The sequence below is a fragment of the Barbus barbus genome (assembly GCF_936440315.1).
Source record: "Barbus barbus genome assembly, chromosome: 42".
Lineage (NCBI taxonomy): Eukaryota > Metazoa > Chordata > Actinopteri > Cypriniformes > Cyprinidae > Barbus > Barbus barbus.
In genome coordinates this window covers 26,233,713-26,245,868 of record NC_136720.1, presented here as the reverse complement: position 1 = coordinate 26,245,868, position 12,156 = coordinate 26,233,713, and the positions used below count along the sequence as shown (strand labels likewise).

General features: G+C 40.0%; 1 protein-coding gene across 2 annotated transcripts; it reads right to left on the bottom strand.

Annotated features, from left to right (window-relative positions):
* Positions 1–948: 948 nt before the first annotated feature.
* Positions 949–11,498, bottom strand: LOC306861380 (putative G-protein coupled receptor 19). Of its 2 annotated transcripts, XM_079403605.1 has the most exons (3): positions 11,284–11,498; positions 10,960–11,026; positions 949–3,325 (listed from the first exon to the last, which is right to left on the bottom strand). In XM_079403605.1, exons 2-3 carry the CDS (start codon positions 11,001–11,003, stop codon positions 2,053–2,055), a joined length of 1,317 nt encoding a protein of 438 aa, XP_079259731.1. In that variant the 5' UTR covers positions 11,004–11,026; positions 11,284–11,498; the 3' UTR covers positions 949–2,052. The 2 variants fall into 2 exon arrangements, with proteins under 2 accessions (XP_079259731.1, XP_079259732.1); XM_079403606.1 differs by lacking the exon at positions 10,960–11,026 and having other exon boundaries at positions 11,319–11,498.
* Positions 11,499–12,156: the final 658 nt, after the last annotated feature.

The window sequence follows — 12,156 nt, the reverse complement described above, 5'->3', positions numbered from 1 at the left end:
TCATTTTGTGCAGCTGAAGGTTGTTTTTGTCTCGGTTCAGAATTCAGAGCAGCACAAGCGCCTTCATTGTCCTCACTCTCAATATGAAATCTCATTATGATGTGTTTCATTAAAGCCCTTCCCTTTCATCTTGAATAACAATAGAGCATCGTCATCCGACACTGAATATGGAGAAATTGTGCTGGAAATGTCACGCTGAGCAGCGGACGACGAGTCTTCATCGGGTTCAGTCAGTTCAGCTCAGTAACATGAAGATCAAACTTCAAAGAATGACTGAAATCTTTTAATTGGTTCATTATCACAGTTTGTGGGAATACAATATTTTGATTAGTTTGCATGTGTAGCTTTAAATCAATAGTTCATTCAAAAAGTGAAAGTGAAAAAATAAAAATGTACTAAACTGAGTTTGTTTCTTTGTCAGATTTGGACAAATGTGTCTCTGCATCAGTGTCTCAGCAATGGATGCTCTGCAGTGAATGGGTGCCGTCAGAATGAGAGTCTGATAAAAACATCACAATAATCCACACCACTCCAGTCCATCAGTTAACATCTGGAGAAGACAAAAGCTGCATGTTTGTGGTAAATAAGTCCATATTTAATACATTTTTAACTAAAATACGAGTCCATAATCCATAATAACGCCTCCTCCTGTGATAAATTGGTCTGGTCTGAATCAGGAGAGAAATCTGCACAGATCTTCTCCAGATGTTAACTGATGGACTGGAGAAGATTACTGTGATGCTTTTATCAGCTCTCATTCTGACGGCACCCATTCACTGCAGAGCATCCATTGCTGAGACACTGATGCAGAGACAAAATCTGATGAAGAAACAAACTCTTGGATGGTCTGAGGGTGAGCACATTTTCAGTTCCTTTTCATTTTTGGGTGAACTGCTCTTTGAAATACAGCTTTAGTAAATATAAACAGGGACATTCAGACAGTGGCTTACATTTAAATCGTACAGAATGTTTAATTGTAAAATCACAGGGACACACGTCTGTCTTGCATCATGAAATGACACACAAAACTATGAGACAAAATTTATCTGTTACTACACAAAAAACACATCTTCTGAAGAATAACATGAACCCTGTTTGGTGCCACTAGGCCACCGTAGGATCACAGACTGATCAGAAACACAAACAGAAGAACACATGACGATCAACACTTTCCTTCCACTGGATCACTGCAGTGACGATAAGGGTGTTTTGTAGTCTTCCTCCAATGTCATCAGCGAGTATATGAACTAGTTAGCACCACGTTTTTTTGCATTTCAACAGATTTAGTCTAGTCATGTTGATTCTGTTGCATGTAATCGTGGTGCAATGGCTGTTAAAGTAACAGTTCGCTCAAATTTTAAATTTGTCATCGCTTACTCACCCTCAAGTTATTTATGAGTTTCTTCTGCTGAACACAAAAGAAGAGATTTCGAGAATGTTGGTAACCAAACAGTTGGTCCCCATTGACTTCCATGGTATGAAAACAAACATGATGGAAGTCAATGGGGACCATCAACTGCTTGGCTACCAACATTCTTCAAAATATCTTTTACAAAGGGCTGTTCACACAGAACGTGTCTTTTGTGTCTAAAATCGCGAGGCGCAGTGCTCAGAAATGTTTTTTTTTAAAAACCAGCGTACAGAACGCATCTTCCGTCATGTTGCTGTCAAATAAAACAGTTGCCATGCCAACTTACTACAGTAAACATAAGCTTGTAATGCTTGCCCCGCCTCTGCACTCTTCTGATTGGTCCACTGTTTTGGAACTGACATTGATGAGCGGCGCTGTGTGTAAAAATGTAAATTCTTTTAACTTTATCCGGCATCTTAAAATCGCAGCGCTCATGTGCTACACGCGAGCGTAACAGTCATATACGTCCATCTAGCATGCGTTTACATAGAAAACAATGAAAATGCAGCGCATTGGAATGGAAAAACGCGTTCTGTGTGAACGGCCCCTAAGAAAGCAACTCATACAGGTTTGAAACAACTTGAGGGTGAGTAAATAACGCCAGAATTGTCATTTTCTCTTCAACGTTAATTTCTGAGCCTTTATACGAACGTGTTGGGTGGGTTAGAGCTAATAGGCCATGCTAACTTCTTCTCCTTTGCTTCCCGGTCAAAAGTGTCATAAACCGAGTCTTTGACAAGCGTCTTTGCCGGCACGGGAAGATCGACCACGCCCACGTAGTTCTTTTTGGCGATGCGCGAGCTGGCGGTGATGGTGTACGCATTACTGCGATAACACTTCATGGACGACATGCAGAACATCTCTCTCATGCCGCGTCTGAAGTTAGCGTTGTACACGGAGTACAGCGTGGGTTTGGATGCTGTGGAGCTGAAGGAGATCCAGGCCACGGCGATGAAGAACAGCGCTGACCGCCTGCTTGGGCCCGTCTTTTCTGTCGGGTGCCAAAGCTGTGCGACGTAAAACGGCGTCCAGGTGAGGAGGAACACGGCGTTGAGCATCAAGAACATCTTAATGGTTTTGACTTTAGTCCTGGGGACGATGTTCATGGTCCTGCGCACCGTTCGCCCGTCAGCGCCGATCCTCCAGATGTAGCGCACCACCCGCTGGTAGAAGGACACGATGAGCAGCGCCGGCACCAAGAAACCAAAGAGAAGATGCGCGACGGCGTACGCCAACCCGTCCCAGCTGTCCGCCAGAAAGAAGTCGCAGTGGTTTTGCGATGTAGACGATCCGTAGAAGAACAAACACGGCGATACGAATGCAGCGTCGAAGAGCCAAGACGCCAGAATCATTCGTTTGGCTTTCTCGCGCGACACTTTAAAGCTCAATGGATACACGATGGTGTAGAAACGATCCACGCATATGGACAAAAGCACATAGACCTGGACGCCAGGGCACAGGTGCTGCAAGTATCGTACAGCTTTGCACGCGGCCGCGGTCAGAGGCCAGTGACCAGCGGAAACCTGCAGGAGAACTAGCGGCGCGCAGGCTAGGCTCAACAGCAGATCTGCACACGCCATCGACACCACAAAATAGTTGGTGGTCGACTGAGTTCTGCGGCTCCGATGGATCACCAGACACACCAGCGAGTTCCCCAGCACTGATATGACCCAGAAAACCCCGAACACGAGGCCGAAGAGCGTGACCTCCGCCGGCGACAGGTCGTACGACGTCAGCGAGACGTTGCTCTGCGGGGAGGCGTCCAAACGGCAGACGACGGGTGTCGGCGTGGAGGAATCATTCCTGTCGGAGTAGTTGATTGCGGGGTTGAAGAGGAGGGCGGAGTGGAACGAGGGCTTTATGCCCTCCGCAGACAGGAAGTACACCATTTGCCCTCTCTGTGTCGGATCAAAGCTGAAAGACACGACAAGTACAATTAAATCACTGCGTTTCGAAGGACAATCATGATGTTAAAGGGTTAGTTCACCCAAAAATAAAAATTCTGTCATTAATTACTCACCCTCATGTTGTTACAAACCCGTAAGACCTCTGTTCATCTTCAGATCACAAATTAAGATATTTTTGATGAAATCCAAGAGCTAGCACAAACTTAGTGCACATAGTGGTCTTAGTGCATATTTTTTATATATATATATATATATAAAAATATTTTTTTTCCCCATCCTTAAAGTTAACTGGCTAGGCTCTTAATTCTATTTACAACATGTTTAAAAAAGCTATTTTTATAATGGTGTTCTCTGAGCAGAAAAAAAAAACTTTAAATATGACCTACACACACCCATATAAACTAACTGGATGAAACAGCGTGGGATCATAACCCTAATGACATGTCCATGCTTACTCAACCAAACAATTAGAATCGGTAAGGGATGAATGAGGCAACTCATCTTATGATCCGGAGTACATGCATGAAGGCATATTAATGTATGTCTGTTTTGTATGCAAGTTTGACTCTACTAAAGCATAAAAATACCATAATATGTTTGCAGATATTTAAGAAACATGCTAAGTTAACATATTTGTTTATCTGAAAAACAATGCTAGTTATTCTCCTTTAAAAATGTGCGTTCCGGGCCGGAATGTCTGCCTCTGTTTTGGTTTGTGAAACCCACCCACTGCCAGTTTACTCAATTGTATTTCGGCACCCCGGGTTGCCAGTTGGCAGAAAACACAGCATATTTCATGTCATTCATCGTCATGTGCGCTCGTTCCTGTTGGTGTCGTTAATCTGGTAATCTGTGTGTGCGTAATCTGGTAAAATGATGCTGTGTAATTTTTTTAAATTTTTTTTATGATGAGACTTGGTTTTTGGGCAAATCAAAGAAAAAGAGAGGTATGCATTGAAACATCTACTTTGTTTCTGCTTACAGGTGCTGTAAGGGCATTATTTCCAAACGCAACTTTTGCCTAGAGCGCAAATGAGCAATTTGCAAATAAAACAATTTAATTTGATAAATATTGAAGTAATATTTCACCTAAGACTATGGCACAAAAGACACATCCTGCGTATTGATATTTGTTTGTTCCTTCGTCTTTTAATAATGTAATTCTAACATTATTAAAATTATTTATAGTGTGCCACAAATACATTTAGTTATACTACAGTACATATGAATAAATTGTGCTTAAGTATACTATTTTTTCCCTAGGGACTACCATGGTCAAGGCACAGAAATGTAGTGAGGATATCGTTAAAACAGTCCATAGGACATCAGTGGTTCAACCGTAATTTTACGAAGATGCGAGAATACTTTTGACAGCGTGTTTTGAGTTTGAGCTCCATCAAGCTGATTCTTTATCGGCTATTTTCTATCTTAAAAACTATTTTATACACTATCATTTTCGTTTCTATAACGTGAATATATCCACTATAGCCACAAATACCAATCAGAGCGCCTTATCACTAGTTTTATTTTGATTTCTCGAGTCTGCTATTAGCTTATAGCCCGTTAGCATCGGCAGCGTGGCTGCCGCTAATCTCGCTTAGATTGCTAATACTCTATTCACACATATTACCATTGTTTCACTGTTACTTGCTTAAATGGCGGATTTGTGTCTACCTTTGAGTGCAGGTGAGGACACATTCGAGCTGCATTTGGTGCAGCTAGAGCTGGAGGCCGTGGAGAAGCAGGCCCAGCTGAGAGTGCGGAGAGCCGCGCTGGAAACATCCCGGGCTGATGCTCACAAGTCCGGGGTAAGTATACAGCACCCTGCTAACACTCCCACCACCTCTACTCCGTGTGTTTCTCTGCACAGACCCTGTGCACCCAGGACGCGATCTTCCCAGATGTCCTTCACTCCGGCGCCGGGATGCCACGGATCATGGGTGCACCAGCAGCGGAAGACGCGAGCCAGGCCCCGGGCGACGACCTCTCCCCCTCCGCCGCCTCTGGTCTTCGAGATCTCCACCCGGAACCACTTCGCTCCCCTCCGCGAGACGGAACGTGGCTCGGTGATCGTCGGAGACTCCATCGTCCGGCACGTCCGTGCTACGTTAGCTGAATGTAAAGTGCACACTCACTGTTTCCCCGGTGCTTGTGTTCTCGATGTTTCTGCGCAGATACCCGCGATCCTGAAGGGCTATGAGAGCATCGGTGCTGTCGTGCTGCACGCGGGGGTTAACGACACCAAGCTGCGGCAGACGGAGACACTGAAGAGGGACTTCAGGAGCCTGATCGAGACGGTACGCAGCACATCGCCCGCGACAACGATCATCTAGTCAGGACCGCTTCCCACGTATCGACGAGGATACGAAAGGTTCAGTAGACTGTTTGCTTTAAACGAATGGTTATTGTCATGGTGTAAAGAACATAAACTGCTCTTTGTTAATAAAGTGCTGATGGCCTGCACCCCAGCAGAGTCGGAGCGGAACTCCTGTCAGACAACATCTCCAGGACGCTACGCTCCATCTGACTAGTAAGCCAACTCTCAAATAACTGCTATGATGACTTTTGTTCTACCCACAGATAGAAGTACTAGCAATATGGGCACTATCTTCTCTAATACATTAGAAGCTGTTGCCCCCCTCAAATTGAAAAAGGTTAGAGAAAAACGTACTGCGCCATGGTACAACAGTTATACCCATTCTCTCAAGAAAGAAAATCGTAATCTTGAGCGCAAATGGAGAAAAACTAACTTGGAAGTTTTTAGAATTGCGTGGAAAAACAGTATGTCCAGCTATAGACAGGCTCTAAAAGCTGCCAGGGTAGAGCATATCCGCAAACTCATAGATAATAACCAAAACAATCCAAGGTTCTTATTTAGCACAGTGGCTAGATTAATAAATAAACACATGCCACCCAATCTAAATATTCCCTCACAGTTTACATTTACATTTATTCATTTAGCTGACGCTTTTATCCAAAGCGACTTACAATTGCTATATATGTCAGAGGTCGCACGCCTCTGGAGCAACTAGGGGTTAAGTGTCTTGCTCAGGGACACATTGGTGTCTCACAGTGGATTCGAACCCGGGTCTCTCACACCAAAGGCATGTGTCTTATCCACTGCGCCATCACACCCCTATTAGTTTAATAGTAATGACTTTTACTATTCAAAATTTCTTTACTGATAAAATAGATAACATCAGAAATACAATAACAAATGTAGATTCTACTGCGTCTAGTATTTCAGCTTCATTCATCGCACCCAAAGAAAAACTGCAGTGCTTTACAACTATAGGACAGGAAGAGCTAAATAAACTTATCAGTGCATCTAAACCAACAACGTGTTTATTAGATCCTGTACCCACTAAACTACTGAAAGAGTTGTTACCTGTAGCAGAAAAACCGCTTCTCAATATTATTAACTCATCGTTATCTTTAGGTCACGTCCCAAAACCATTCAAGCTGGCGGTTATTAAGCCTCTTATTAAGAAACCACAACTAGATTCTTATGAACTGGCAAATTACAGACCCATTTCAAATCTTCCGTTTAGGACTAAAAGTTTAGGAAAAGTTGTGTCTGCTCAATTGTGCTCCTTCTTGCAAAAAAATGATCTCTATGAAGAATTTCAGTCAGGTTTCAGCCCTCACCATAGCACAGAAACTGCACTTAAAATTACTAATGACTTCTTGCTTCGGATCAAGGCTGCACCTCATTGCTAGTATTACTTGATCTTAGTGCTGCGTTCGACACTACAGACCATGATATACTCATAGATCGATTACAAAACTATACAGGTATTCAAGGGCAGGCTTTAAGATGGTTTAGATCCTACCTGTCCGTTCGTTACTGTTACAAAAACGGCATTCTTCCATCTTAGAAACATTGCCAAGCTTCGAAACATGCTACCTGTTTCTGATGCAGAAAAGCTAGTTCATGCATTCATGACCTCTAGACTGGACTATTGTAATGCACTGCTAGCTGCTTGTCCTGCATCTTCAATAAACAAGCTACAGATAGTCCAAAATGCAGCGGCTAGAGTTCTTACCAGGTCAAGAAAATATGATCATATTACCCCAATTTTACAGTCTCTGCACTGGCTACCTATTCAGTTCTGTATCATTTACAAAATATTATTACTTGCCTATAAGGCCCTAAATGGTTTAGCACCTGCGTACCTAACTCGTCTTCTACCACGCTACAATCCAACCCGCTCCCTAAGGTCGCAAAACTCTGGACTTTTGGTAGTACCTAGGATAGCAAAGTCCACTAAAGGAGGTAGAGCTTTTTCACATTTGGCTCCCAAACTCTGGAATAGCCTTCCTGATAACGTTCGGGGTTCAGACACACTCTCTCTGTTTAAATCTAGATTAAAGACACATCTCTTTAGCCAAGCATTCACATAATGCATCTTATAATCTTGTACTGCAGTTATATCTGATCAAATGTACATTATTATTATTCTTTAGCTTGGGTTGATCAAATAATTTTTGCTTAGATGGAACAGCAGCTACGCTAATTATGTCTCTATTTGTTTCTCTGTTGATTAACATCCCGTGGTAATTACAGAAGCTTCAGTCTGGATCCAACCCTTAAATGATCTGAGACGACCGAACACCTGAGAAAAGATAATGCCAACCCCTCAGAGGACCTCAGAGGATGCCAACGCTCAGACAACATACAGAATTAACAAATTGTGCCATAAGTTAAATATATTAAGGTTCTGCGATATATAAATATATTGTGGAAACTAAATTTCCTGTAGAGCTGCTTTGCAACGATTTGTATCGTAAAAAACACTAAACAAATGAACTTTTTGTGATAAATTACGTTTTGTGTTAAGTTTTCTTTGTGCACAAAAAGTATTCTCGCATCTTCGTAAAATTACAGTTGAACCCCTGATGTCTTATGGACTGTTTTACCGATGTCTTTACCACGTTTCTGGACCTGGGAACATTTCAGTTGCTTTGCTGTCTATGGAGGGTCAGAAAACTCTTGGATTTCATCAAAAATATCTTAATTTGTGTTCCGAAGATGAACGGAGGTCTTACGGGTTTGGAACGACATGAGGGTGAGTAATTAATGACAGAATTTTCATTCATTCATTTCATAATTTTTGGGTGAACTATCCCTTTAAAGTTTATAATATTTTAATATTTTCACCCTATAAAGTTACTTTCAGTAGATTATTTCTTCATCTCTCAATCAGCATTGGATTGCATTATATGTTTGGAGCATTTAAATATCAGACATATTACTGGAGATATAGTGTGACAACTGTTATTTATATAATTTTAGGTAAGTATCTGCTTTATTGTCTGCTTTTAACCCTAACACTGGGTTTTTTGATTGCTCACAGATCAGAAAATCAATTGTGTTCACTGCAAAACACGTCAAAACATGTTTCCACAGCTGTTGTTCCCATTGAATCAAGCCTGTCATCCGTAACCAGGGACAGTTTATCTGATTTTGTCATCTAGAACCATTTATTTTTGGGTCCATTTTACACACACACACACACACAAGGAAGGTCTCAACAGGTAAAGGTGCATCATCATCTGCTTTCGATGTGCTGAAGGATTTGAAGGCAGGTGGAAACACATGATGTTACATGTGCAGGTGAGAAATGTCTTACATGAAGTACATAAATTCAAATCAGATGAATGATACGAGCTCTTGAACACATGTGATGGAGCTCAGCAGCTCATTAGGAAAGACTCCAGCATCTGAACCCAGTGTGTCATTACAGACACAAACACTCAGATGAGATGAACTTCATGATGCTGCTTATTGGAAACGAGCAGGTTAAACGTTCGGCTTGGATATGGAATGACATGATGGTGAGTACATGATGACATGATGACTATTTGTAGAAACATCTGAATCAGATGGACGTTCTAGAGCAATGATTGAGCAAAACTGAGTTTTTAATAGTGCTGTCAAACGATCAATCACGATTAATCACATCCAAAATATATATATTTTTTGCATAATATGATTGTGTACTGTGCATATTTATTGTGCGTGTGTATATATATATATATATATATATATATATATATATATATATATATATATATATATATATATATATACACATACAAACACATGCATGTATATATCTATATATATAGATATATACATGCATGTGTATGTATTTATATATACATCATAAATATACACAGTACACACTCATATTATGTAAACAAAAACATTTATTTAGGATACGATTAATCGTGATTGATCATTTGACAGCACTAGTTTTTAATATTGTGAAACGTAAACATTTAATAGAGATTCATAAGTTTAACTGAGCTGAATACATTTCCAGTAAATCAGGGTTTCTACAGGATTTATAAAAGTACATTTAAGACTAGTCCACTTTTTAAAAAATGATGTGTGACCCTGGACCACAAAACCAGTCATAAGGGTCAATTTGTGAAATAGAGATTTATACATTATCTGAAAGCTAATTAAATAATGTTTTAATTGATGTATGGTTTGTTATGATAGGACAATATTTGTCTGAGATACAACTATTAGAAAATCTGGAATCTGAGGGTGCAAAAAAAATCTAAATATTGAGAAAATCTCCTTTAAAGTTGTTCAAATGAAGTTCTTAGCAATGCATATTACTAATCATAAATTAAGTTCTGATATATTTACAGTAGGAAATTTACTAAATATCTTCATGGAACATGATCTTAATATCCTAATATTTTTGTCATAAAATAAAAATGTATAATTTTGAGCCATACAATGTATTGTTGGTTATTGCTACAAATATACCTGTGCTACTGATGACTGCTTTTGTGCTGCAGGGACACATATGTATTGTTTTCCATTCAATGTATTCCACATCCAGGGGGTGGAGACGGGCAGGTTTAGGTAAATGTAAGGTGGGAGGAGTTGGATCTAGATTCAACCACGGCCCCTGGATCTTGTGTTCTGCAGTGAGGACCATCTCAAAATTATGGTTGAACCACCGATGATGTCACATGGACTATTTTAACGATGTCCTTCCGTTTCTGAGACTTGATCATGTTAAGATGCTTACTGTCTATGGGAAGATCAGAGAGCTCTCAGAGTTCATCAAAATAATCTTAATTTGTGATCCAAAGATGAACGAAGATCTTACGGGTTTGGAACGACATGAGGGTGAGTAATTAATGACAGAATGTCCATTTATATCCCTTTAAATGAAATCGTTGTGTTGTGGATCAGAATCCTCCAGAGAGCTCGAGCTGAAGCAGAAATTCAATTAAAGCCATCCGAGACTAAATGCTGAAGATGTTCCTCCAGAGGCATTCATTAGGGTGTGTGTGTGTGTGTGTATTTATGTATGTGTGTGAGTGAGTGAGTGAGTGAGTGAGTGTTTGTGTTTTTATATACCGGTGGGGACTTAAACCTGAATACACAGACTCATGGGAACTCATGGACCTAAATTGAGGTCCCCACAGGTAAACAAGCTAATAAATCACACAGAATGTCGTTTTTTGAAAATCTAAAAATGCAAACAGTTTAAGGCTAAGTTTAGGTGTAGGGCGATAGAATATACGGTCTGTACAGAAACCATTACACCTATGAGAATCCCCACAAGGATAGTGAAACAAGTGTGTGTGTGTGTGTGTGTGTGTGTTTACTCTGGTGGCTGCTGTAATTCATGAAGCCTTGACAACATCATCATCTCATCCAAACACACTGCAGCATCTGCCAAAACAATTCCAACACAAAAGATTCATGACGGATTCCTTCGAGGAAAACCCTCGTTTATATTTACATATTACAATCATATCAACTCAATATCATTTTAAACCCCCGATTTATGACGGATAACGTGTGAATAGATTAAATAAGCATCATCTCCTGTGAGATGTTCGGATCTTCTGAAGGCCTGTGGATGTGAAGCATCAATAAAACGCGTCAGTCGTGTTTAGATCGTGTTGTTTTGACACACATTCACTCACTCGTCGTGTTTCTGTCAGATGCTTCAGAAACGCACCTCAGTTTCTGCTCCTCCTCCTCGGATCATTTACTGCCTCCATCGTGAATCCGCGTCGATTCTCATCATCATCATCATCCGCGTGTTTCTTTATACTATCTTTACATCAGATTCACAAATCAATCACAGCATCCAGCATCACTCGAGACTAGCAGAGCCACGGACACGCGCGCGCGCTCCAGTCAGCGTATGCAAATCGATCCGTGACGCGGAGGTTCGATTGAGCTCATGAATTATTCATATCCGAGTTATAAAACTGAACCAATCATATTCTCTATCCTCGAAATCTTATCCTCACGCAAACTTTTCTGATTATTATATTATGTTATATTATATTAGTATAAGGTCCGGGGACATTTCCTATTGAAACGTTTAAAATATCATTAAATATATGAGGATCAAACTGTCTCTAGTTTTTTGTACATACAAAATCACTATGAAAGCACTATGAAAAACATTAAATATTAACTATATATAGCAAACATACACAAATAAAACAGTAATATATTGTAATAAAATGATGACTTAAACACATTACAAAAATAAATATAGAGAACATAAACACAAATAAATAAAACGATATTTAACAAATATTTTTAACATTTTCTAACTTTATTATATCATATTCACAAACTTCAAATGTAATTTTATGTTTATGCCTTTGGAAATGTATCTATCCCTGATTAGGCATATTATTTTGCATTTTATGATCATTTTGACCACAGAATATGTGCTTACTGCAAATATAGTTGTTTATAGTTTATTATATATATTTTAGTTTATATATATATATGTATATAATTATACTATATAATTCATTATTATTGTATTATATTTA